Genomic DNA, 26,706 nt, shown 5'->3' with positions numbered 1-26,706 from the left:
CTCTCCTGCGTGCTTATGCCGCTGTGCGGTGGGACCCGCGTGTAAGTGAACGCACCTTCCTCCGCGTAGCGCGCTCGTTGACTGACTAGTGGGCCCGGGATTCGCAGCTATATCTCCTCCAACGAACACCGCACCTGGCGGGATCGCGGCGGAGACCGTGTGCGCGTGCAGCTCATGGGTTGGGGCACCGGCACACCGAGATCCACGGGGGCGTGAGCTTATAAGTCATGTGGACTCCGCCATAGGCGCAAGCACTTGACCGTGAAACCCATAGTAAGAGACAGAGAGAAGAGAGGCGGCCGCTGCTGCACGCGTTCTTCGTCGGTGAAGCCAATTGGGGCGCACGGTTGGCCGACGACTTTCGCCGCGCCCTAAGGAGTGTGATCGACGCCGCTGCGGGACCAATCGTCGCGCGGGCACAGCGGATTTCTTCACCGAGGCGCGACATTCTACGCCGTGCCGCTGTACACCGTGGCCAGCGCCGTCGAGTCAACAATTCGCGGTAATAAGCCTACCCCCACCTTCCTTAAGCCTTCCGCATTGAGTAGCCGAGTTTAATTAGGAAACGGGTGTGTGAGCATGGGGTTTAGCCTCGCCGGCCATGGCGCACCGCCGTGGGGGAGCTTCGCTCCGCCGTGCGTGGGTGCCCTGTTGGGGCAGAAAACGTGCGTCGTCGGATCCGCGCGAACGGTGGTGATTAGTCCGCGCGTACCCCTTCGCGATAGTCGATCTGGAGCGTCCAAATCAGATCGAGCGGACAGTGTGGGTTATGTAGTGTTTAAAAAATCGGTGCCGTAGATTCCTAATCCGACGGCTTCGATCCGATACCATTTCAGGGGGGACCAGTTCTAATCTGGAGCGCACATTTTAGATCCAACGGCCCATGGCGTGCGATACCCCTTCGCTGGGTCATTTTATACATGTGCCCCTCAGTTTTTAGAGATTTAACCCGTCGTCCACTGCGCATTAGTCCTGTGTCTCGGTATTTTTAGCGCCGAGGCCCCTGACATTTCTGGTAATTGAGGCCCAGTCCAGAGATCGTTTAAATTGAATAAATGAAGTAGAAAATAGATTTTTAATAGGAAAATAATTGCTAGAACTTCAATAATTCATAAAAAATGCATATGAACTCCAAATTACTTCATTTCACTTTCTAAAATTTTGTAATTTTATTCTCTAGCACTTAGTGTCTCTGTTTTATTATGACAACAGTAAGAAAATTAATCCCACACTTAATCCTATTTTAAACACATAAAATCTTTGAAAATCCATAACTTAAAATCTATAACTCGAAAAATTATGATTCCTGTTCCTAGGATTTTATTTTAATGTGTAGAATATTACTGTGTGTTTTGTTTACATGTTTGGTGTGATGTTAATTTTCCTATATACTGTGCTTGTTTGTATTGTGGTGAGTAGAAGAGCACGTGACTGAGGATCCTGGTGAGCAGCAGGTTGAAGTAGCTGAGCAGGAGCTCATTGAAGGCAAGTTGTGCCCTTGACCACTTTTTACCCAATAATGTTCTTTAATATCATTTATTCATGCATAGGTTAATTTTGATGGGATCCAATAGGTCACCCTAGATTGTTTATCTCAGTACCTTGTTTACCCTTGAATCTCTTGGGTAGTTTGCTATTGCTTTACATGGTTTGGGATAATCATTTATTATATCTATGTTCCAATTATTCTTGTTATTCTATTTATGTTCATGTCATGTTCATTAATGTTAATTGGAACATAGAGCTTAACTTGAGAAACACGTGCCTCCACAAGGGTTTAATGGGACGCCCTTGGCTGACTAATTAGGAAAGCTAGTGGAAGACCACCTTACCCGAAAGGGGCAAGGGCAGTAGGGGAGTTGCATGCAAGGAGGTTCTCGGGTTGATTTAGCTGCGATGGCGGTCAGACGGGGGATTCTTGCAAGTGCTCTTCCCATAAACTGTAGCGGGTTTTCGGAAGCTAGTGGAACTTTGTAAAGGCCTCGTAGTGTTGCCCTGCCGCGCTTCCTAGGTAGAGGTGTATGGGAGTTGCGACCCCTTGGCAGATGGGTAACATGACTTATGGGTAAAGGGTACAACCTCTGCAGAGTGTAAAACTGGTATACTAGCCGAGCTCACGGTCATGAGCAGCTCAGGACTCTCTGATGTTTAAATTATGGAACTTAAATTCAATTTTGTCATTTGCATTACATGGGTTTATTATTAATTTGTTCTATTATTTTACTTAAGGTTTGGTATTTACTTACACTTAGTATCTGCTAATAAAAGTTTGACCAACTACTTAAAAGCAACGCTCAGCTTTAACCCCTGTCATTGATTAGCCTTACACATCACATGAACTCCCACCATTGTGAGTTCATGTCCACTGGTTCCCCACTACTTGTTGAGCTATGATCATGTGTGAGCTCACCCTTGCTGTCTCACACCCCCACAGGAGAAGAACAGGTGGTTCAGGAGGAGCCACAAGGCGAGGAGTATGATCTGATCTAGGTGGAGTTTCTCAGTTGACATTGGCGCCGACGATCCTTAGCTCGTTTTATATTTATTCTTTTATTTTGTAATAAGTCTTCCGCTATGTAATAAATACTCTGATTATTGTGACATTTATCTCTATACACTCTGTTATTATATATGTTGTCTTCTTGGCGCATGTATGAGATGCACCTGGCTTTGTTCCTTAAATCCGGGTGTGACAGAAGTGGTATCAGAGGAAATGTTGACTGTAGGATGAAACCTAGATAGAAATGGATAAAGCCCTTCTCTACTTACCTTATTCTGATTCATTCTATACTTATCTCATCTTGGTCTTATCTCACCTTTTGCTTTTCTACTCTGATTAATCTTATCTTTTCTACTCTAAGACAAGATGGATTTCACACCTTGGAATCCTACCACTATGATCTTTTTAAGAGATAGGGAACCTAAGTCGAAATTAAAACTATTTTCTCTATTTAAAATGTTGGTTGATTGTGCTGATGCTAAATGCCTGATTTGCTTCTTTGATTGATTGAATTATTATAGATGGACATCTTAGCATGTACCAACATAAGGTATTGAATTAGCTTTAGTAGGTGAAATATTAATTTGCTTAGCTAATAAATCCCCCAAAGTAAAATGATTTGTAAATAACTGCCTTGTCTACTATTCTCTTACCATATGTATCTAACTCAGATGGTCAATACCAGGCGGGGTGGTGGAATTGATTTGCCTCCTAATCGACACACTCGAAGGATATATAGACAACCTCAGCCACAACCAGCAGAGATGAATCCTCCTAATCCTCCACCAGACGGAGTTGACCCACTGATTGTAGCTCAGATGAGGATGATGCAGCAAATGACGGACACTATGGCGGATATGCGTGCTCAGATGCAGCAAGAACGCCAGGAGATGCGCCAGGAAAGAGAAGAGATACGACAGGAGTTGCGCCAGGAGCGAGAGGAGATACGCCAGGAAAGGAGGGCGCAACAGCAGCTGCAATAGCAAATTCAACAACAACAACAACAACAGCAACAAGTACCATTGCCTCCACCTCCACCACCAGTTCCACCCCGAGATAAGCATAGGGAGTTCATGAGCCATAAGCCACCAACGTTTGCAAGCTCTCCTGATCCACTGGACGCAGATGATTGGCTAAAATCTGTGGAAAAGATGTTGAATATTGCACAATGCACTGATCAGGAGAAGGTTTTATATGCTTCTGGACGTCTGACGGGTCCTGCTGCTGACTGGTGGGATTCATATACTGCTGCCCACGATGCTGCTGATACTATCACTTGGGCAGAGTTCAGTACACAGTTCCGGAATTATCATATACCAGCTGGATTGATGAAGATTAAGAATAAGGAATTTCTGTCGCTAAAGCAAGGAAGTATGTCAGTCAGCGAGTACCGCGACAAGTTCATCCAGTTATCCAGATATGCCCCGGATGAAGTTGCTGAGGATGAGAGGAAACAGGAGCATTTTATTGAAGGACTTAATGGACCCCTGCAGTATGCTCTAGTGGCACATACATTTTCATCATTTCAGAGGCTGCTTGATAAGGCCCTGGCTATTGAGCATAAGCGTGTTCAGCTGGGAGATTTGAAGAGAAAGGCTATATCTCAAGGACAAGGAAGCAGCAGTGTCCGTCCTCGCTACAGTTCACCTCAGGGTACACCAGTTCGCACTGGCGGAGGCCAGCGCCCAGTTCAGCAATCACCACTGAGGACTCCACCTCCTCGACAGGCTACCCCCACTGGCCACTGGCACCCCGATGAAGTTTTCAGGACAGAGTCCAGGCACTACGTGTTTCAAGTGTGGGAAGACTGGACACTATGCAAATGTCTGCCCACAGAGGATTGCTACTACTCTAGTTCAGAATAGGCAACAAACTCCAGGATCTGGCAAGGGATATTCTATTGCCAAGGTTAATCAAGTCAGCGTTGATGCTACTCCGGATGGTGCTGATATCGTACTTGGTATGTTTTATGTTAATGCTATTCCTACAACCATCTTATTTGATTCTGGTGCTACACATTCATTTATGTCTGCTAGATATGCCAACACAAATGAAATACCACTGCTAAAAATGAGAAAAACCATGATAGTAATTACACCTAAAGGGCCTGTTGAAGCGAATCAAATGACACGTAGATTGATATTAACCATTATGGGTAGAGAATTTGGAGCTACTGGTATAATATTAGAGGCAAGCAGTATAGATCTGATCCTTGGTATGTCATGGTTGAGAAAGGCAAAGGCCACTATAGCATGTGGTAGAGGTACCGTAGAACTCACTACCACTAAAGGAGAAAGATTTCAAGTTAATATTGCAGTGACCACCTCATCCAAACGTGCAATGTTCTTTATACCTGAGGAGTTTGTTGGTGACAACATCCGTGTGGTTAGAGATTTCCCGGATGTCTATCCAGAGGAGTTACCAGGGATGCCACCTGATAGAGAAGTTGAGTTTGTTATTGATCTCTTACCTGGAACCGCCCCTATTTCTAAACGGCCATATAGGATGTCCATAGAGGAGTTGAAGGAACTTAAGAAGCAGTTAACTGAGTTGCAAGAGGCTGGGTACATTCGTCCGAGTTCCTCACCGTGGGGAGCACCGGTACTGTTTGTACAGAAGAAGGATGGATCACAAAGAATGTGTGTGGATTATAGATCTCTCAACGATGTTACTGTGAAGAACAAGTATCCGTTACCCCATATTGAGGATTTATTTGATCAGATGAGGGGTGCTAGAGTATTCTCGAAGATTGATCTCCGATCCGGATACCATCAGATGAGGATTAGACCATCGGATATTCCCAAGACAGCATTCTCGACTCGATATGGATTATATGAGTTCACTGTTATGTCGTTTGGATTAACTAATGCACCAGCTTATTTTATGAACTTGATGAATAAGGTGTTTATGGAGTATTTGGACAGATTCGTCGTGGTGTTCATCGACGATATTCTTATCTATTCCCAGAGTGATAGCGATCATGAGGAACATTTGAGATTGGTGCTACAGAAGCTACGAGATAACCAGCTATATGCCAAGTTCAGCAAGTGCGAGTTTTGGATTGGCGAGGTGCCATTTCTTGGACATATCATTTCTAATGGAGGAATTTCAGTGGATCCTGCTAAGGTTAAGGAGATAATGGAGTGGGGAGTACCCACTACAGTTACTGAGATTCGGAGTTTCTTGGGACTTGCTGGTTATTATCGGAGATTTATTGAAGGATTTTCTAAGATTGCTAAGCCTATGACTTCGCTTCTAGAGAAGGGCAGAGAATTTAAGTGGGATGAGAAGTGCCAAGACAGCTTTGATCAATTGAAGAAAAGATTGATGTCGCCCCTAGTATTGGTTATGCCAGATCTACAGAAAGGATTTGATATTTATTGTGATGCATGTGGCCAAGGCTTAGGATGTGTGCTCATGCAAGAGGGACATGTGATTGCCTACGCTTCTCGTCAGCTACAGAAACATGAATTGAACTACCCCACTCATGACTTGGAATTGGCAGCCGTTGTGCATGCGCTTAAGATTTGGAGACACTACATTATGGGAACCAAGTGCCAAGTGTACACGGATCATAAGAGTTTGAAGTATATATTCACTCAGAAGGATCTCAACCTTAGGCAACGCCATTGGTTGGAGCTTATTAAGGACTATGATTTGGAGATTCACTATCACCCGGGCAAGGCAAATTTGGTTGCAGATGCCTTGAGTCGAAAGGAGCATGTTCATTCAGCTATTGTTGCCTAGCTACCCGATGAGATTGTTGAGGATTTCAGGAGGCTCCACCTAGGGATTGTTACACGTACGGAAGGTGTTACCATCGAATTGGAACCTACCTTGGAGCAAGAAATTCGTAAAGGTCAAATTGGTGATGCCAAAATACAAGAGATTAAGGATCTGATTACTGAAGGTCGAGGTCCGGAATTCACAGAGGATGAGCAAGGCACGATATGGTTCAAGAATCAGATCTGTGTTCCCGATATTGATAGTCTTCGGGAAACCATATTGAAGGAGGCCCATGATTCGGATTATTCTATTCATCCTGGTAGTACCAAGATGTATTAGGATTTGAAGCGGAAATATTGGTGGTATGGATTGAAGAGAGATGTGGCTGCACATGTGGCTATGTGCGATGTATGTCAAAGAGTTAAGGCTGAACACTAGAGGCCAGCTGGACTATTGCACCCATTGAAGATACCCGAGTGGAAGTGGGAAGAGATTGGTATGGATTTTATTACTGGATTGCCTCGCACCCAGAAAGGATATGATGCTATATGGGTGATTGTGGATAGATTGACTAAAGTGGCTCACTTCATTCCTGTCAAGACTACTTATAAAGGTTCTCAGCTAGCAGAGTTATATATGGCTCGGATTGTGTGTTTACATGGAGTACCAAAGAAGATCGTGTCTGATCGAGGTTCACAGTTTACCTCAAGATTTTGGAGAAGCTTTCATGAGAACATGTTGAATTTCAGTACGGCTTATCACCCTCAGACTGATGGACAGACTGAAAGGACTAATCAAGTATTAGAAGATATGTTGAGAGCTTGTGCCCTTCAGCATGGAGGAAGTTGGGATAAGAGTCTACCTTATGCTGAGTTTTCATATAATAATAGTTACCAGGCCAGCCTGAAGATGTCACCTTTTGAAGCTTTATATGGGAGGAAGTGCAGGACTCCTTTGTATTGGGATCAGATTGGAGAAAGACAGTTCTTTGGGCCTGAATTGATTCAAGAAGCAGAAGAACAAGTCCGTATAATTCAAGAGAATTTGAGGGTGGCTCAAACCAGGCAAAAGAGCTATGCTGATAATAGAAGGAGGCCACTGGAATTTGAAGAAGGAGATTATGTGTACCTCAAGGTGTCACCACTTCGTGGAATGAGGAGATTCAAAGTTAAGGGCAAATTGTCCCCTCGCTACATTGGACCATTCTTGATCTTTAGGCGAGTTGGGGAGATGGCATACCAACTCGAGCTACCTGCTACTCTGTCGGATGTGCATAATGTGTTCCATGTGTCTCAACTTAAGAAGTGTCTCCGTGTCCCCGAGGAACAGTTACCAATGGAAGAGCTCAGTGTTCAGGATGACTTGACTTACACAGAGTACCCGATCAAGATTCTTGATACTTTGACTCGAGTTACAAGAAATAAGGTGATAAAGATGTGCAAAGTACAATGGAGTCACCATGGCGAAGATGAAGCAACGTGGGAGAGAGAAGAAGAGCTTCGCATAGATTTTCCCCACCTTTTCCCTAGAACTTCTTAAATCTCGACGACGAGATTATTTTTAAGGGGGTAGGATTTGTGACACCCACTTTGTAATTTGCTAGAAATAATACCAATAGAGAAACAATTTCTCCTTATGTGGGTTTAACCTTTATGCATCATCCCATGTGAACACCATATTCAAAAGCAAATAGTTAATAAAAGAATATATGCCATTAAAATTATGCATCATGCTGGATATTATGTTTGTGGAGTGCATTTTGTGGCTATACAAAAAATAAAATAAAGAGAATATATTAATACCTAGATGAGAATTTAAGATTTAAAGGGAATTCTAGAATTTAGAAAAGAGAAGAAATGAATAGTATGAGGAGAAAAATAAGTAAATAAAAATAAATTGTTCCAAAACTAGAGTTTGAAATTGTGTAATTAACTCAAGGGAGGAACTCATAACCAAATCCAAATTCAAGTTTGAATTCAAAAAGGGAATAAAGAGGAAAATAAAATCAGAATAAAAGAAAAAAAAGAGAGATCCCACTGTTGGGCCCAGAACCACCAATTTGGCCCAATTTCCCTTTTAACCCCGCAGCCCACCACCCATCTCCGGCGCTGACACGTGGGCCCGACTGTGCAGAACCGCGCGCGCTGGCGCCCTCTCCTGCGTGCTTATGCCGCTGTGCGGTGGGACCCGCGTGTAAGTGAACGCACCTTCCTCCGCGTAGCGCGCTCCTTGACTGACTAGTGGGCCTGGGATTCGCAGCTATGTCTCCTCCAACGAACACCGCACCTAGCGGGATCGCGGCGGAGACCGTGTGCGCGTGCAGCTCATGGATTGGGGCACCGGCACACCGAGATCCACGGGGGAGTGAGCTTATAAGTCATGTGGACTCCGCCATAGGCGCAAGCGCTTGACCGTGAAACCCACAGTAAGAGACAGAGAGAAGAGAGGCGGCCGCTGCTGCACGCGTTCTTCGTCGGTGAAGCCAATTGGGGCGCACGGTTGGCCGACGACTTTCGCCGCGCCCTAAGGAGTGTGATCGACACCGCTGCGGGACCAATCGTCGCGCGGGCACAGCGAATTTCTGCACCGAGGCGCGGCATTCTATGTCGTGCCGCTGTACACCGTGGCCAGCGCCGTCGAGTCAACAATTCGCGGTAATAAGCCTACCCCCACCTTCCTTAAGCCTTCCGCATTGAGTAGCCGAGTTTAGTTAGGAAACGGGTGTGTGAGCATGGGGTTTAGCCTCGCCGGCCATGGCGCACCGCCGTGGGGGAGCTTCGCTCCGCCGTGCGTGGGTGCCCTGTAGGGGCAGAAAACGTGCGTCGTCGGATCCGCGCGAACGGTGGTGATTAGTCCGCGCGTACCCCTTCGCGATAGTCGATCTGGAGCGTCCAAATCAGATCGAGCGGACAGTGTGGGTTATGTAGTGTTTAAAAAATCGGTGCCATAGATTCCTAATCCGACGACTTCGATCCGATACCGTTTTAGGGGGGGACCAGTTCTAATCTGGAGCGCACATTTTAGATCCAACGGCCCAGGGCGTGCGATACCCCTTCGCTGGGTCGTTTTATACATGTGCCCCTCAGTTTTTAGAGATTTAACCCGCCGTCCACTGCGCATTAGTCCTATGTCTCGGTATTTTTAGCGCCGAGGCCCCTGACGTTTCTGGTAATTGAGGCCCAGTCCAGAGATCGTTTAAATTGAATAAATGAAGTAGAAAATAGATTTTTAATAGGAAAATAATTGCTAGAACTTCAATAATTCATAAAAAATGCATATGAACTCCAAATTACTTCATTCCACTTTCTAAAATTTTGTAATTTTATTCTCTAGCACTTAGTGTCTCTGTTTTATCATGACAACAGTAAGAAAATTAATCCCACACTTAATCCTATTTTAAACACATAAAACCTTTGAAAATCCATAACTTAAAATCTATAACTCGAAAAATTATGATTCCTGTTCCTAGGATTTTATTTTAATGTGTAGAATATTATTGTGTGTTTTGTTTACATGTTTGGTGTGATGTTAATTTTCCTATATACTGTGCTTGTTTGTATTGTGGCGAGTAGAAGAGCACGTGACTGAGGATCCTGGTGAGCAGCAGGTTGAAGTAGCTGAGCAGGAGCTCATTGAAGGCAAGTTGTGCCCTTGACCACTTTTTACCCAATAATGTTCTTTAATATCATTTATTCATGCATAGGTTAATTTTGATGGGACCCAATAGGTCACCCTAGATTGTTTATCTCATTACCTTGTTTACCCCTGAATCATTTGGGTAGTTTGCTATTGCTTTACATGGTTTGGGATAATCATTTATTATATCTATGTTCCAATTATTCTTGTTATTCTATTTATGTTCATGTCATGTTCATTAATGTTAATTGGAACATAGAGCTTAACTTGAGAAACACGTGCCACCACAAGAGTTTAATGGGACGCCCTTGGCTGACTAATTAGGAAAGCTAGTGAAGACTACCTTACCCGAAAGGGGCAAGGGCAGTAGGGGAGTTGCATGCAAGGAGGTTCTCAGGTTGATTTAGCTGCGATGGCGGTCAGACGGGGGATTCTTGCAAGTGCTCTCCCCATAAACTGTAGCGGGTTTTCAGAAGCTAGTGGAACTTTGTAAAGGCCTCGTAGTGTTGCCCTGCCGCGCTTCCTAGGTAGAGGTGTATGGGAGTCGCGACCCCTTGGCAGGTGGGTAACATGACTTGTGGGTAAAGGGTACAACCTCTGCAGAGTGTAAAACTGGTATACTAGCTGAGCTCACGGTCATGAGCAGCTCAGGACTCTCTGATGTTTAAATTATAGAACTTAAATTCAATTTTGTCATTTGCATTACATGGGTTTATTATTAATTTGTTCTATTATTTTACTTAAGGTTTGGTATTTACTTACACTTAGTAACTGCTAATAAAAGTTTGACCAACTACTTAAAAGCAACGCTCAGCTTTAACCCCTGTCATTGATTAGCCTTACACATCACATGAACTCACACCTTTGTGAGTTCATGTCCACTGGTTCTCCACAACTTGTTGAGCTATGATCATGTGTGAGCTCACCCTTGGTGTCTCACACCCCCCCACAGGAGAAGAACAGGTGGTTCAGGAGGAGCCACAAGGCGAGGAGTATGATCTGATCTAGGTGGAGTTTCTCAGTTGACATTGGCGCCGACGATTCTTAGCTCGTTTTATATTTATTCTTTTATTTTGTAATAAGTCTTCCGCTATGTAATAAATACTCTGATTATTGTGACATTTATCTCTATACACTCTGTTATTATATATGTTGTCTTCTTGGCGCATGTATGAGATGCACCTGGCTTTGTTCCTTAAAGCCGGGTGTGACAGCGACCTGGCGATAGGGTCGTCTTCCTCCTCCTCGCTGGAATCTAGATCTCGTTCCCTGGGGGAAGAGATCCTAGGGTGCTCCGAGTCGACAGGTCACCTGGAGCGTCCCCAGACAACATAGAGTCGCCTAGGAATTAAGATATCAATTTGAGGAAGAGGTCTTGAGTGGACAACTAGATCTTGCCCCCGGGAGGGGTAAGATCCTAGGGTCGTCTTGGAGTCAGCAGGCCACCCAAGACGGATCTAGACGACGTAGAGTCGAATAGAGGTGGAGGTGGATATGTGGAAGGCTACAACTAGAACTACGCTACATCTACTCTAGGACAGGAAAGGTAAATAAAGTAATTGGTTCGATTGGAATGTGTTTGGGGGGGTTCTCAATCAGCCGTACCCCTTTATATTTATAGAGGAGGAGGTCTGGACCTATTTCTAAGAGATAGCCAATAACTCCCACATGATTAAATGGATAACCACACATGAGATAAGGATAATCACCGAGTTAATCTAATCTCGGGGCACGCGGACTGCCTTTTCAAAAATAACTAAATAAAAAGAAACTAACGATCTTGATAACGAGACCCATGTAGGTTGACTCAAGCGACGATAACCTAAAACTCTTCAAACTCTTTATAGTAGTCCTCATCTTGTTGTCCATGTTCTCAGCAACAAATTCAACAAGAATGGGTACACTTATGGTTGCTACTCAGCAAGTCTGTAAGAAAAAAATGAAGTGTAAGGCTTACCAAGGATAAGGCTGATGCTATATCATTCCAGATTTTAACTTTGTTGGTCAAAATTTTATTAGCAATTACTACATATAATTTATACCATCCTAATTAAATAAAAGATCATAAATAGAATACCAACAACAAACCATTTGTAAGTCCATTTAATTTAGTTTCATAGATTAATCATGTGAGTATTTGAGCTTCTCATGACCATGAGCACAATTAACATATCAGTTTTGCACTTTATAAAGATTGTACATCTTTACCCACAAGTCATGTTACCCATTTGTCAGGATTCACTTTGAGACTTTTATAAAGATCCACCGGTATAAGAAAACTCGCTAATGTTTGAAGACGGGATGGTAGAGGCCTCCCTTTACTAATGAGCTACCACAGGGCAAATCCGTCCAAGAACCAACCTAAACTTGAGCAACACCTCACCTCTTAGCCCTTTCGGGTAAGGTTTTCACATACTAGCTTCCCTATTAATCGGCCAAAACTAGAGCCATAATAGTTCTTGTGGTTGTACTGTTTTGTCGGGTTGTCCCTCCATGTTCTTATTCAATATAGTGATCTTGTCCAACAATTAACAAAACAACATTCACATGAATATAACCATATTTATGTGAACAAAACATTATCTAAGTTTCCAATAAAACAACATCCATATGAACAAAATGATAATTTTATCCCATAACCCAAGTAGAGCACTAGCATGTCTACCTAATAATAATAAAACCAGGTATAAACAAGGTATATGGGAAACAAAGCTAGGCATCCTTAATAGGTCCCTCAGGTTAATCTAACAATGCAATGCATATGTGAGAACATAATATTAAATATTATATAGGTCAAAGCAACGTGACCAAGAACATAACTTGCCTTCTACAACTAACTCCTACTGCTCAAACTCTTCTGAAGGTTGGGCTTCAAATCCCTCTCTCGAGGATTTCTTGATAGTGACTTTACAAGGTATGTCGCGAGATCGATAATTGATGGTAAAATAAAAAAGAGACACAAGATTTAGGGTGGTTCAGGCTTTCGTCTTGATATAACACCCTACGTCTAGTGTTTTGGTGGCTATTGATCTGATATATTCTGGTTTGTGTTCTCGGAGCTCCCTCGCCCCTCCTATTTATAGTCCAAGGAGGTGGTTTGTTACAAAGATGAATACAGATAGGCCACATGATAGATCTAATCTGGTAACCTAGTCCTATAAGAATCTAACTCTCTAGAATTACAAGTGTGTGTTTCTTAGAATTATGTCCTATCTGCTTCGAACTCTGTCTTGTGTCTTGTATGTCAAGATATTGCCCTATCTATTTAGGACTTAAACTTGTCCCTCCTATTTTAATAACATCTTTGGTATATATGTACTTCTGGAGTCCTCACATTAGACCTTCTAAAAATCATGATGATTGAGTCTATGGATTCTAGATAGGAGACGACTTTGGTGAGCGGGCTCTACACGTCAGTCGCTGCGATTTAGAGTCCACGTACTTGACAGGGTAAAATTTTAAAAATTATTGCATTAATTTTTCTTTCTATGCTCATCCTAAAATTTAGAAATTTCAAGGTGTGACAATATAATATAATAGAGGTGGACATTTTTTTAAGAATTAAAGTCTAGATGTCTCTCTGATTGTTGTAGATGCAAGCAGCATTAGTTCCAATAAATGCGCTAATTACAGGTTTTGTGCAGAACAATAGGGAAGATGAAGCTATAGAGTTATTTCAGCAAGTGCTAAAAGATGGTTTCAAGCCGTCCAACTTTACATTTGCAAGCATTCTTTCTGGGTGTACTAGACCTGTCAGTCAGTTCAGTAATTGGCAAACAAGTCCAATTGTTACGCACAGAAATCTGCTCTTTTGATTCAGGATACTTCACTTGGCATCTCTCTGCTGGTTGGAATATATTTCAAGTGCAAATTGCTACTATTTGTAGAATTTATTATTTTTGCTAGTGTGTCTCGTCTCTCGTGATGTGTGATGTGATGTTTTCAGGGTTCCACTAATTTGAGTAGAACGGGTACTGCGGGCTACCCAAATTATTAGCTCGAGATAGGTATGCGAAATAGCAATCAGGTAGAGAGATAGGTATATATTTTGAGTTCGGGTATACTCCTAAACTTCATAAATGCGTAACTAGATCCGTGATTGTTCCACGAGTTTGCTGGGAGGATGGTGTCTGCTCTCTCCGTCCGCGCAGTCTACCTACCTCTTCACAACATCTGCAGATCCGAATATATATATACACAGCACCAGACTAACCATCATCACGCCCCAGCCTGCCCGCCGTCATGGCGCGTCTCTTCCTCCTCCTCCTATTCTCCCTCCTCCACTCCTCCGTCACTGGGCTCAGGCGCAGCGACTTCCCGCCGTCCTTCCTCTTCGGCGCCGGCTCGTCGTCTTACCAGGTAGGGGGCCGTACGGAAGCCGTTGCCGAGCTCAACAAGCTATATCTAGCTCTAAACGCACGCGTGCATGTTGTTTGCATAGTTTATAGCATGCATAGAATATGGGAATCAGACTCCATGCTGAACTGAGCAGGCTACGAGATGCATGGTACAAGCTATATATTATATATATGCTTGTTTGGTTGGCTGCCAAGAGATAATTATGTTTGATAGCATTTAACTTATTATGTCACTACGCTCTAATAGTCCCAACTTTACCTTTAATATCTTAATCCACTTTAAAATACACTAATATAGCTTAATATACATTAATCACATGTTAATATAGCCTCATTAAGCTAGAAAATATGTGCTCCACCATACGAACTTGGCTCATCAGACACCTAAATGAAATTTGTATCTGACGATTCAGATTCCGCATGTTTGGTTCACTGCTGAAAACGTGCAACTGCATTCGCGAAACTTTAAAGCACATTTTGTTTGGTTGTTGGATGAGCCAATACATACGCCCGACATGCAGAAAAGACAGGCGAGCTAGGCTCCACAGAGACACTCCTTGGCTGCGCACCCGCGCGTGCAAGCACGCCTCATACAACCTCATGTTCATGCACCCAAAACCAAAAACATTTTTGGTTTGTTTTTTTTTGTTATATTTCTAACTAAAAGATTTAATCACGGAACCGATTTTATATTTATGTTTCTGGTATTTTGTGAACAAAACTAGACCACACATGTTGTATAATACTTGAAGATTTATTTGTGCATTTTTTCTAATACACGTTCTTCTAATACACGTTCTGATGCAGATAACCAAACACGAGCTATATTTGTTTTGAATGTACTAATGCAGACAACCAAACACAAGTTTATACACGTACCTAGCCTGCACATAAAGAGTCTGGCCCCACATATACGAACCAAGCTATCACTACGCAACAACCAAGCATGCGTATTGTGAGCTACTTGTTGTATCTGGAGAGATAGATTCAGGCTTCCATATAACCAAAATATGCTAACGTTGTATATGCAGACAAACATGTTAAAGTTGTGCATACAGGCAACTAAATAGGTTAGGCTGTCTCCAGCAACGTCCTCTAAATTTCATCCCCTAAATGAATATTCTCTGTCCTTTACAGCACACTCTAAAAGATTTCATCCTCTATATCTTCTCCATCTCCAGCAACGTTCTCTAAATTTCATCCTCTATATCTTATCCTCCATATTCTTTGCAACCATATTAACAGAAATTATTTTCATCATTTTTTATCGGATCAAATAAATTGATTATTAGCATTTTACGAATTATTGCATACGTTCAACTATTTCGATAATATGACAAAAAAAAAGTACAGCCGCGATGCTCACCATTGGCTTCAGCTGGCCGCTACGTACAGTCTGGCATCAGCCATGGACGGCTGCAGTAGCTTTTGCTCAAGCGCGGGAACGGGCGGAAGACGGTGACACACGTGATGAACAGTGTATAGCGCACGATCGTTTATCCGCCAGATGTAGCGGCTGACGTAGGCTCGCTATATTTTAGCGGGTGGTGTAGCGGTCGTTGCTGGACGCGTGCAGAACGTCTTCATCCGCTATATTTACGGGAAAGGAGGCTTTACAGATCCTTGTTGGAGACAGCCTTAGACTAGGTTGAGCTGCTTGTCCTCATCATTTTTTCGATATAATTCGCAAAGTGGATAGAAGCCGGTTCTTTAGACCGGCCAGATGCTCTGCCATGGCTTTGTGTCCTTCTACGTACGTTTTTCCTTTCCTTACTCATTTACTCGATGAAAACTGTAGCTCGATCTCCCCCTAAACCTTTTTTTTTTCAATTTTTGTTTTGCTGATCTGGTCATACCTATGACCAGCAGTGCCTGATGGTATTAGGGTCGATTTGGTTCAGCTATAAAATCCGAAGATCTAAAATATGTTTTTTCGGAAAGCTAATGATGTTTTTAGGGAAGCTAAAATATGTCTAGTTGAACACCATAGATTTTAAAAGAAAAAGATGGATGATAGAAATTTCGAAAATCTGGTGTAGAAAGTGATTCTGAATTGAACTAGATAAATTTATAGATTTTCAGTAACCTATTCTATTGTTGTGCCCATTTAGTTGAGATTTCAGACTTTTGGTAGCAAATCTGGTTCAAAAAGCTGAATCAAACACATCTATAGTATCTTTGTTGAATACTTTATCCTCTACTGCTTTCCATTTAATTCCTTCTTATGACTATCTCATTTTAGATTGAAGGCGCTTACCTAGAAGACAACAAGGGCCTGAGCAATTGGGATGTCTTCACCCATATTAAAGGTGCTTCCAAAGGTCTCAGTCACGCATACGGTGATCTAAGCCATCTAAGCAACTCAATAAGGGCTTGTTCGGTTAGCTTCCAATCCACATGGATTGAGTGAGATTGGGTGGGTTTAAATCCCAATCAAGTCAAACTCTTTCTTAATTTTTTCCAATCCCATCCAATCCATGGTTAACGGGATTAACCGAACAAGGCCTAATAAGGAAATAATCTAATTTTGGCCGCCTTGAGTGCAAGTAGCTACTATTATAGTTAAGGATATTCTTGGAGATATTTTTAGTGTCTTTTGTTAAAATTATTTGGACTTATGTTGATGTCGATTTAGGTCACATACCACCCATGGATAGTAAGCCAGCCCGTGGTTGCAAACAACATTGATCGCACCAAGAATGTAGCAGATCAATGAAACGAGGTGTCGGCAGGCGTATATTCATCTATTCATCTACTATTAGACTTTTGGACACCTCTTAGAAAGATACATTGAGAAAGAACTTAGGTAGCGTTTGGTTGAAGAGCCAAGTAGAACGGAACCGTTCTGTCCCAGTTTTGTTGTTGTTTGGTTACAAAGTAACTAGAACGGAATGACTCCAATTAGCGAATATTCTCCTCAGATCCGGAATCATTCCGCTCCAAAAAATCAATGGGACGGAGCCGCTCCGTTCCAATCCCGCTCTCACAGTCACGCTCCGTTCCGCTCACTCTGCAACCAAACAAAAAACAGAACCGCTCCGTTCCAGATTACCAAACACAGAACAGAGCGGCTCCGTTCCTAGAATCAGGAATGGAACGGCTCCGTTCTACTTGGCTTCTCAACCAAACACTACTAAATCTCATCGAAAGAACACTGAATACGTGCATATAGCGTCGCTAAATCTCATCGAAAGATGTGAGAAACGGTAAGATAAATATAAAGTAGGTAAGGGGTTGATTGGTTGGGCTGCAACAGCACATCATCCTGGCCGCCTGGCTGGCACAATGCCGCGCGCACGGGCTATTTTTTTCTCCGCTTGTGCACACACATGCAAGGTCGTTCATATCAGCTAACCAATGACCAGCTCAATACAACATGGCCAACTAAACCATGCAAACCAAACATCACTACCTGCATGCACATAATCTGGGTGGCCTTGGCCTGGTTCTAGTCCCCAGCCAGACCGTAGTGTATTCGAGCAACCAATCACGCCCTAAGAAGACTCCCAACCCAGAAACTGCTCAGTGGTTTCCATAGCTGCCACCTAGTCAAGGAACCACTTATAAAAACTAATCTCTCAATGCAAATGGTTTAAAGCAGTTTCTATGCAGAGAACACATTTAGGATCCATTTGGTTGGTTTCTCTCGCCAACCTGGCTGTGTGAGCCAGGATCACTGGAGCCTGACTCTGGAGATGCGACCAATCTGCTCGTATCTGGTGAGCCTGGCCCAGGGTGCTTTAAGGATCGTGCGAGCCTGGATCCAAATCTACATGCAGGCAACCAAACACAGAGCTCGCACGCGCATAGTCTGGCTCACAGCAACCAAACAGCAGCTACCCGCATCCTGTGATGCAAGCATGCGCAGATACAGGCAACCAAACAGACTCTTAATGACTTCACAGAAAAAGCAGACTTCGTTTCTCACGGGGAAGGGAAAGAAAACGAGTATGGAAACCACCGACGGGGCTCAACGTTGTTTTGGTCGTTTCCATGCGTCTTGGTGCGAGAGTAGACTTCGTTTCTCAGGGGAGAAACCGGTTCCTTCTCTTTCACAATAAATCTCTTGCCACATCATCAAAAAGCTGACATGGTAGTCTAATAAATTCTATGGAAACCATATGAGCTGGAGCGTTGGGAGTGCTCTAATTGGATCAAGTGATGTATGTTTTGACGACTGGCAGTTGGGTATCCTTAGGGCCCGTTCGGTAGACATGGAATGTAGAACCGGAATTGTTCCTACCTAAATTGTTTCTCTAATTTATATAAGTTTTGATTAACAGGAACAATTTCTTGGTGCATTCCGGTAGAAACGAACATGCCCTTAATCGGCCGTAATCCTCTCATATAGAGGGTTTTGGTCTCATCATAGTCCATGATCTACAAGTTTTCCATGCTAAAAAATAGATCCAAAACCAATTTGAAAATCGACTTGGTTCAGAAACAACAGGCAAACTGGCTTAGGGCTTGTTCGTTTACGTCGGATTGCACCCGGAATCGTTCCAGCTAATCAAAGTTTATATAAATTAGAGAAACAATCCGGCTAGGAATTGTTCTCACCCACCAATCCGGCACAAACGAACAAGGTCTTAGGGTATATTTGGAGACGATTGTAATTGGCTTCTGGACGGAAAAAAGCGAGAATCGAGAATAATCGTGCCAAACGCATTTTGCTTCGTTCGCTTCTCCCAAATGCAGCCTCAGTGAATTGTGAATCAGTGCGTTGGCTGCATTTGTACTGATAATTAGATTCTCGCGAGTCGCGACGCGGGTAAAATCTTGCTTTTCTCAGTCGCTGCTTGTCTCCGAAGCGAGGCCGTAAAAAGTGTACCCAAACACGGCCTTAACCGGTTCTTAAACTGGGCTGCCTAGTTTAGACAATGAAATTGGCCAGCAGGGGCAGCACCATCTTATCATTTTCGCTTGGTGCTTTCAATTGTTTTATTCTAAATACTTTTTTGTACGTTCTTGATGTCAGTAATATAGTAGTCTAACCTAATTTTTACCCTCATGAAATTTTGCATGTCAACTAGACGTATCACGTATCTATACCAATATATAATCCACTAATTTAAATTTTACAAAACCTACTCAACTAAATCACTCCATACTTATAACCTCCACTAAATCCACAAACAACTTATCCCAAACTTAACACACCGTTAAAACCAACGATACAGATCACTGGATAACTCTTTTTCTTTTACTCACTCAAATCTAATGAATAATATTATTTGAATCATATCTCATTCTCCCCTTCTCTCATGACCTGTTGTCCAGTCTCCTCCTCCTTCCTTCTCACCTCGCGTCCCTGCCGCCTAATCCCCCTCACTCGCACCACCATCTCCGTCGTCAACTCCTCTCCTCGTGTCACCTCTGCTATCGTCGACTCCTCCCCGCTCCACAGGATTATAGTGTTAACAATGACTATATACTATTCTATTTAAGAGGACATTGTGTCATCTTTCTGTTTTTGGCAAATGAATGCATCTTCTGTATCTGTTAGCTAGAATTGGGAGCCGGGAGGGGCTAATGAATGCATGTTATGCATCCTCTGAAGTCGGCCTACTCGACAGCGTTGTCCAGCAACACCCAACCGCTCAGCATGCACTCCCTGCACCGCCGGTTGGCCGTTTGCAATACTCACGACCACCGCAGCCACGAGTTGCTGCGTAGCCACGACGGGCTCTAGCCTCGGCCGTCGCTCGAACCGGCAGTGGCACCACCGCAGCATGCACTAGGCCCGCGCCAGCAGCACACAAGGGAACTCTCGTCTGGGACGCCCGCATGTGCAGTTGTGCTGGATCCCGCGCTTGCGGCCCCGCTCACCGCGTGCGTAGTCATGACCCATGCCTACCAACCATGCGTTTTGTCACCGCGCCGTGCTGGCCACCTCCGGCCGGGCGCCGCACCGTACGTGCAGGGACGGCTGCAAACGAGGAAGAAGACGAACACGAAGTCATCTTGGGCTGAGATGGGCCGGATGCTGAGAACGTGGCTTCACTTGGGCTTCGGTCATGATTTGGGAGGCAACAAGAAGCTGTCCAAATGGGACCCAAGTCTAGTAGTGTACCGGTAACTGTAATTCGATCCATGGTAAGTGGAGCCAACCCAACTAGGACCATTTTGTGCTGAAATCCTGAAAACCCAACCAAAGTCACTCCCGTTACAATAGAGATGGCAATGGGCTGGTGTAGTTTATGGCAATGAGTGTGGACCAAACATCTACCTATATTAACAGGCGGCACATCAAGCTACATCTACACCTATAGTACTAATGTAGACACCCATGGGATGATCGACAATTGCAAATAGTTAAAAGATAATAACTAGAAAGGAAAACATGTATAATTATTTAGAAGCATACAATACATAATGCAATATCAATATACATTTCAAAAGAGTGACGCTAAGTAGTGTCCTAAGATTCCATTGGTCTAAATGAAAATCATGTGTGAAAAGGACTTGAAGTTAGCATTCTAAGGGTGTGTTTGATTCTGCTTTTGAACCAAAACTAAACTAAAGGGGTTCAATTTTTTCGCAGCTACTTTAAAAAATAAACTTTTCTATAGTACAAATTTGAAAGCAGCTTGGACCCTTCTTTTGTTGCTTATCGAAGTTCGTCATATAAATAAACAGGCACAATAAATTGAAACTAAAATAGGATTAAAATGACTAAGTGTTATAATATTTAAAATAAAAAATTTAATACAAATTTATTAGGAATGGAATTAAAAATTATTTATTTGTAAAAAAATTAGAAACACAAATGTGAAATTAGTTTTTAATTAGATATATGGATTAAGAGATATAGTTAAACAGAGTGCATATAAATAATATAAAATTTGTTTACAGTGGACAACTCACAGGAATTTGAATCAAATGACTTTCAGTTTTTTCTCAAAATAACTTTTTTCAGCAAACAACTCACAATAGTTTTTTCAAAGCTCATAGGTAAACCAAACGCACCCTAATGCCCGACCCATTGGACACCAACAGCTAAAAATTCACACCCAATCCTAATCCATCATTTCACGGGTTGACTCGGTTATAGATATACGAGTACGACTAGAATTTGACACCAAAATCCACATAAAGTGGGGGTGAAGTCCGTGGATAGATGTGGTAGTGTGACTACCATCCGTACACTACAAACATGTGCTTTTTGAAAATCACGGACATGCTTGATTTTGTTGCCTGTCTTTATCTTGGCTATTAACACAATCAGGAAATATTGATGATGGAAGCAATGGCGACATGGCCACTGACCATTATCATCGATACAAGGTAAGCATCACAAAAAACAAAAGGACATTTTGTCGTCAATTCCCTCTAGAAACTAAAATCTCACTCAAAGTCAGCATTGACAGGACGACATTGAAATGATGCATTCGATTGGCCTCACCTCCTACAAATTCTCATTGTCCTGGTCGAGAATTCTTCCAAGTGAGCTCATTCTCAGAATCTCATGAGTTACACCAATGGTCAATGCCTTCTGGCTCATCTCCCAACTCAACAACATCCTTTTGTAGTATCATCTTTTAACTTAAATTATATGCTTATACCTTTCAAATATCCCTGGTCAGAGGGTCGCTTTGGAGGTATTAATCAGGCAGGCATTAAATTCTACAATAACCTCATCAATGGACTGCTGGAAAAAGGTATGCATTCTTTGTTCTGTTATTATGTGGGCAAGACTATTAGTTCAGTATCTCTCATCTAGGCCCGACATTTGATATGCTTGGAGCAGGGATACAACCATTGGTGACGATCAACCACTATGACATACCCGAGGAACTCCAAGAAAGATACAACTCATGGTTGAACCCAGAGATTCAGTAAGCCACCTATTTTATAGCTTTATCTACAAAGATGCAATAAGTTCATGTGTGGTTGTTTCTACATTTCTGTCTAGGGAGGACTTCACCTACTTTGCTGAGCTTTGCTTCAAGATGTTTGGTGACCGAGTAAAGCACTGGGTCACATTCAATGAGCCAAATCTTTTGGCAAAGCTCGAATACTTCATCGGGGGATTTCCCCCCAACCGCTGTTCTGAGCCAAATGGGAAATGTGATTATGGGAATTCATCAACTGAGCCCTACATTGCAGCGCATAACATGATATTAGCTCATGCAAAGACGAACAACATCTACAGAAAGAATTACAAGGTACAAAAGACACATTTGGATCAAAAGGGAGTGGGGACTAAACGTGTGCTTATTCTTAAATCCTCATGGAAGTTGTATAAGTTGTTTTTCTTGTTATTCATCCTTCTTAGTCCAAGCAAGGTGGCTCAGTTGGAATTACAATACATATGAGATGGTATGAACCACTGAGGAATATCACAGAGGACCACTTGGCAGTAAGCCGAGCTCTGTCTTTCGAAGCTCCATGGTATTAGTTGATCCAGTAACCTTCCATCATACTAGTATTTTACTATTGGAACTGACTTTTTGGTCTTCACAATTGAATGCTCACTTGATGATATATGCTGAAGCAGGTTCTTGGATCCCTTGTTCTTTGGTGACTATCCTCATCAAATGCGCCAAATCTTAGGCCCAAACTTGCCGAAATTCACAGCAGGAGAGGAGAAACTATTGAAGAACCAAATTGACTTCATCGGAGTAAATCACTACCAAACATTCTATGTCAAGGATTGCATATATTCTCTATGTGATATTGACCCCTACACATCTGAAGCTTTAGTTTCTGAATCAACAGAACGAAATGGGATACCCATTGGAAAACTGGTAAAATTGACACTACATATTGCATTATTCTATTAAACAAGAATCCTATTTCCAATTAATTCTACACAAGCTAACACAACTAAACTAATATTGCAGACACAGGATGCAAACACCTATGTCGTTCCAAGCTCTATGGAGAAATTGGTCATGTATTTAAAGGAGAGATATAATAACATACCTTTGTACATCACAGAGAATGGTGGGTTACTAGGTTTGGTAAAATCTACATATTAGCTATGTAATATATGCCTCGTACAGAACAATGATTCACTTCTATGCATCTTCATAGATATTACACTTGTAGTCCCCTGGTACCATAATTTTATTTGTATGTATCTTTTGGTCTCCCTTTTTGGTCTTTCAGGTTATGCTCAAATACCCAATATCAGCACTACAGTAGAAGAAATAATTAATGACACTGAAAGGATAAATTACATTCGTGACTACCTCACTTACTTGAGTTTTGCAATAAGGTTGTTGCATGCCTCAATTATCTTTTCATGTAAAGTGCTCTATAGCCAGGTAATACCAAAACTTTACTACTTTTGTGCAGGAAAGGAGCAGATGTGAGAGGTTATTTTGTCTGGTCTTTGATGGATAGCTTTGAATGGATCTCTGGTTACACCATAAAGTATGGACTTTTCCATGTGAATTTCAAGTCACTAAAGCGAACACCCAAATTGTCCGCTAAATGGTACAACAAGTTTATCAAGGGATATGAACAGATAGAGATAGCCTCTGAAGAATCACTTGAGCATATGGTTTCCTAACAGAAATACAGAATTCTCAAGGTCCGTGTTTCTACATAACTCGATGATTTGTTAAAGATGTTTACAACTTTACATGGTCAATTTACTCATGCCCATGTATGCAAGTGCCATAAACTCTAAGCCTTTTTTTTCTCAAATATGCCTCTAAAGGTAGTTTGCTGAAAAGGAAGAAGCAGAGTACATAGTCTGACCATCCTCCTTCTAGCCCAAAATATATTCCCAAACTAGCAATAACATGACAACAATAACAAGATAATTGCGTTTTTATGATATAGTTACCTGCACTTGATCTACATGTCTAGGTTCTGGTGAAATTTTAGCTTATCTAGGACTGAAACCGCATTGCCACTTCATCAACTACAACTTGCACATATAACTAGTGGTCATCTGCATTAAATAATGCATTATACGGTGTCATATAGGAATAAACTTGGGAGACAATATGACATAATCAAGAATGATGCAGAGTGTAAGCATGAATCCACACATCAAAGTAATTAAAAATTGCCTGCGCAATCTAGTACACTTGCATATTGTCCCTAAAAGAATGGAAGTCCTTGATGAAATTGTACCTCTGCATATGGCATTTGATACAAATTAAACATTAATTCATTATTTTGTTGATTAAACTATTCGTTCAAAAATCTCCTCTAAAGCTTTTGCAATGAAGTATTTATTCAAAGTTATAAAATGTAATAAATAGCGTAAATCAAGGCACACTAATATTATATTGTTACCAAGATTTTTGAACATGTATTTCTTAAGAATGGCATATAACATATTACATATACCCAAACACTCCAGATGCAAAGGTTCTTCCTAAGGATACTAAAATGAACTACTATATATCATGCCATTCATATGAAAATTTGTACATTAGATTTTTAACTGAAATGCTAGATTTTTCACTAGCACATATCTCATGTGAAAGCCAACTAAAGTTTTTTGGCTACAGAAACAACTGCATCTACTTGCAGAAATAACTCCGCACTGCCACCAAGAAGGCTAGAACTATTCTTTCTGTGTGGGAATAGAAGGGGGAGATGACATATGTGTCGTCATCACAACAGTTGTTGAAGATTCCCTTAGAGACCTTGTCCCCTTTTGGGCTCTTTGAACTACTTCCTCCTATATGTACCATATATATAAGAGAATTCAATAGCATGTGATGTACAGTCAGGCTTACAGAAAAATAAAGATCTTCACTGTATTTAATGCATTGATCAGCGATCAAATGGTAGTCATTGATCTGCGATCAAATGGTAGTCATTGATCTGCGATCAAATGGTGGTGAGCATCTTTCGGGTTTAATAAAACTATGGTCGTCGGATGGCAATCCGAGCGCCCGGGTTGCGTACCGATTCATGTAGACTTGCGTCTAATTTGCGCCGTAGGTTTGAGATCCAAGGGCGGGGAAATAAACGTACCCCTTTGGCCGACCATTTTATTATTAACATAAGAGCCCCTCAGTAATTTTGAAACCAACCCGTCGTCCCATGCGTGAAGGGAAGGATTTAATTTATGTCCTGAGAATTTATGAAATAACCCTGGTCTTTGGTATAATGGTACCCGCGATCCAAATAAGAACTCAGGTTTAATAAAATAAACCAGAAAATGAATTTTAATATAGAAGTTAAATTCTAAAACTTCATAAATTCATAACTTCTTTGATTTATAAATTCATAACTCCCCCCCGACACTCATCGCCTTATCTCACCGACGGGTGGATACGGGGGAGGGTCAGCCTCTTCTTCAACGCGAGCGCGGGCATCGGATCTCCGTAACAACTCCCCCTCCCATGATCCCTAGATTATTTAATGTTCATGATAAGATTATGTGTTAACTAGAACATGGTGCTTAACTTGAGATAACCATGCTACCACAAGGGTGGAATGGGACGCCCTTGTCTGACTAATTAGGAAAGCTAATGTGAGTTGATCCTTTCCCGAAAGTGGTAAGCGGGGTGGAGGATGCAGGTGCAGGGAGATCCTCGGGTCGGACTGTCTTTTTAGCTTTTCGGACGAGGGATTCCTATACCGCTTTTGCCCCAGAAACCGTAGCGGGTTCTCTCCTCTAGAGGAACTTTGTAAAGGCCTCACAGTGTACCCTAGCCTACTCACTTAGGCTGTGTTTAAGGGTCCGATCAACCTGAGGCAACAAAGGGAACACGTCTTGTGGGTAAAGATGCGCAACCTCTCTAGAGTGTGAAACTGGTATATCAGTCGTGCTTGCGGTCAAGATCGACTCAGGACTCTCGCATGATTAACTTATGGAATTAAACTTAATTTGTCATATGCATCGCATTTTGGGTTTTATTGTTAATTATGATCTCTTATTTTTTTTATTGTGATGGTATTTACTTATACTTAGTAACTGCTAATAAAAATTTGACCAACTTATTAAAAGTGATGCTTTGCCTTAACCATTATTTGTTGATCAGCCTGACACTATACATGAGCCCCCACCGTAAGTGAGCTCATGCACATTATTCCCCATACTTGCTGAGCGATGAACATCTGTGAGCTCACTCTTGTAATAAAACTCCCGCCACAGGTGAAGAGAAGGTTTCCCCGGAGGAAGACTACTACGAGGAGTTCGACGAGGTCTAGGTGTCGTCTCCCAGTCAGCTTGATGGCGCCATGGGATAGTAATGATATTAGTTCGCTTTATTTATTATCAGTTATTTTGTAAGACATTTCATTATGTAATAAAGATTGTGACATTCGCCTCTATACACCGAGTCATTATATGTGTTGATCTTGTTTGGCGCACAGATGAGACGCACCCGGGTTTGTCCCTTAAACCTGGGTGTGACAATATTCCACACAACGAGATTTTGGTATAAGGAAGATATCTGTGGCACTCAAATTTGATCTTTGGATCACTTGAGAGGGGTTGAGTGCAACCTTTGACCAAATGAGGTCACCAAAACGTGGAGTAGGCATTGGTCGAACCACCGTAAAAAT

General features: G+C 42.2%; 1 protein-coding gene across 1 annotated transcript; it reads left to right on the top strand.

Moving 5' to 3' along the window:
• The first annotated feature begins 14,086 nt into the window (after positions 1–14,086).
• On the top strand, positions 14,087–26,495 carry LOC103646226 (probable inactive beta-glucosidase 14). Its single transcript, XM_008670955.4, has 13 exons — positions 14,087–14,221; positions 16,463–16,529; positions 21,449–21,507; positions 21,591–21,666; positions 21,807–21,881; positions 21,971–22,058; positions 22,136–22,388; positions 22,499–22,614; positions 22,721–22,970; positions 23,067–23,169; positions 23,335–23,443; positions 23,524–23,761; positions 26,294–26,495. Exons 1-12 carry the CDS (start codon positions 14,105–14,107, stop codon positions 23,738–23,740), a joined length of 1,530 nt encoding a protein of 509 aa, XP_008669177.1. The 5' UTR covers positions 14,087–14,104; the 3' UTR covers positions 23,741–23,761; positions 26,294–26,495.
• The last annotated feature ends 211 nt before the right edge of the window (positions 26,496–26,706 follow it).

Source organism: Zea mays, chromosome 2 (genome assembly GCF_902167145.1).
Source record: "Zea mays cultivar B73 chromosome 2, Zm-B73-REFERENCE-NAM-5.0, whole genome shotgun sequence".
NCBI lineage: Eukaryota > Viridiplantae > Streptophyta > Magnoliopsida > Poales > Poaceae > Zea > Zea mays.
Note: the sequence above shows the minus strand (reverse complement) of the source record. Positions and strands in the feature narration are given on the sequence as shown.

Bases quoted from the DNA above. Each gene is read 5' to 3' on its own strand.
- LOC103646226 (XM_008670955.4), top strand. From the start codon at position 14,105: ATGGCGCGTCTCTTCCTCCTCCTCCTATTCTCCCTCCTCCACTCCTCC. The intron at 14,222-16,462 runs GTAGGGGGCCGT...ATCTCATTTTAG, and splicing joins CCGGCTCGTCGTCTTACCAG to ATTGAAGGCGCTTACCTAGA. The intron at 22,971-23,066 runs GTAAAATTGACA...CTAATATTGCAG, and splicing joins GGATACCCATTGGAAAACTG to ACACAGGATGCAAACACCTA.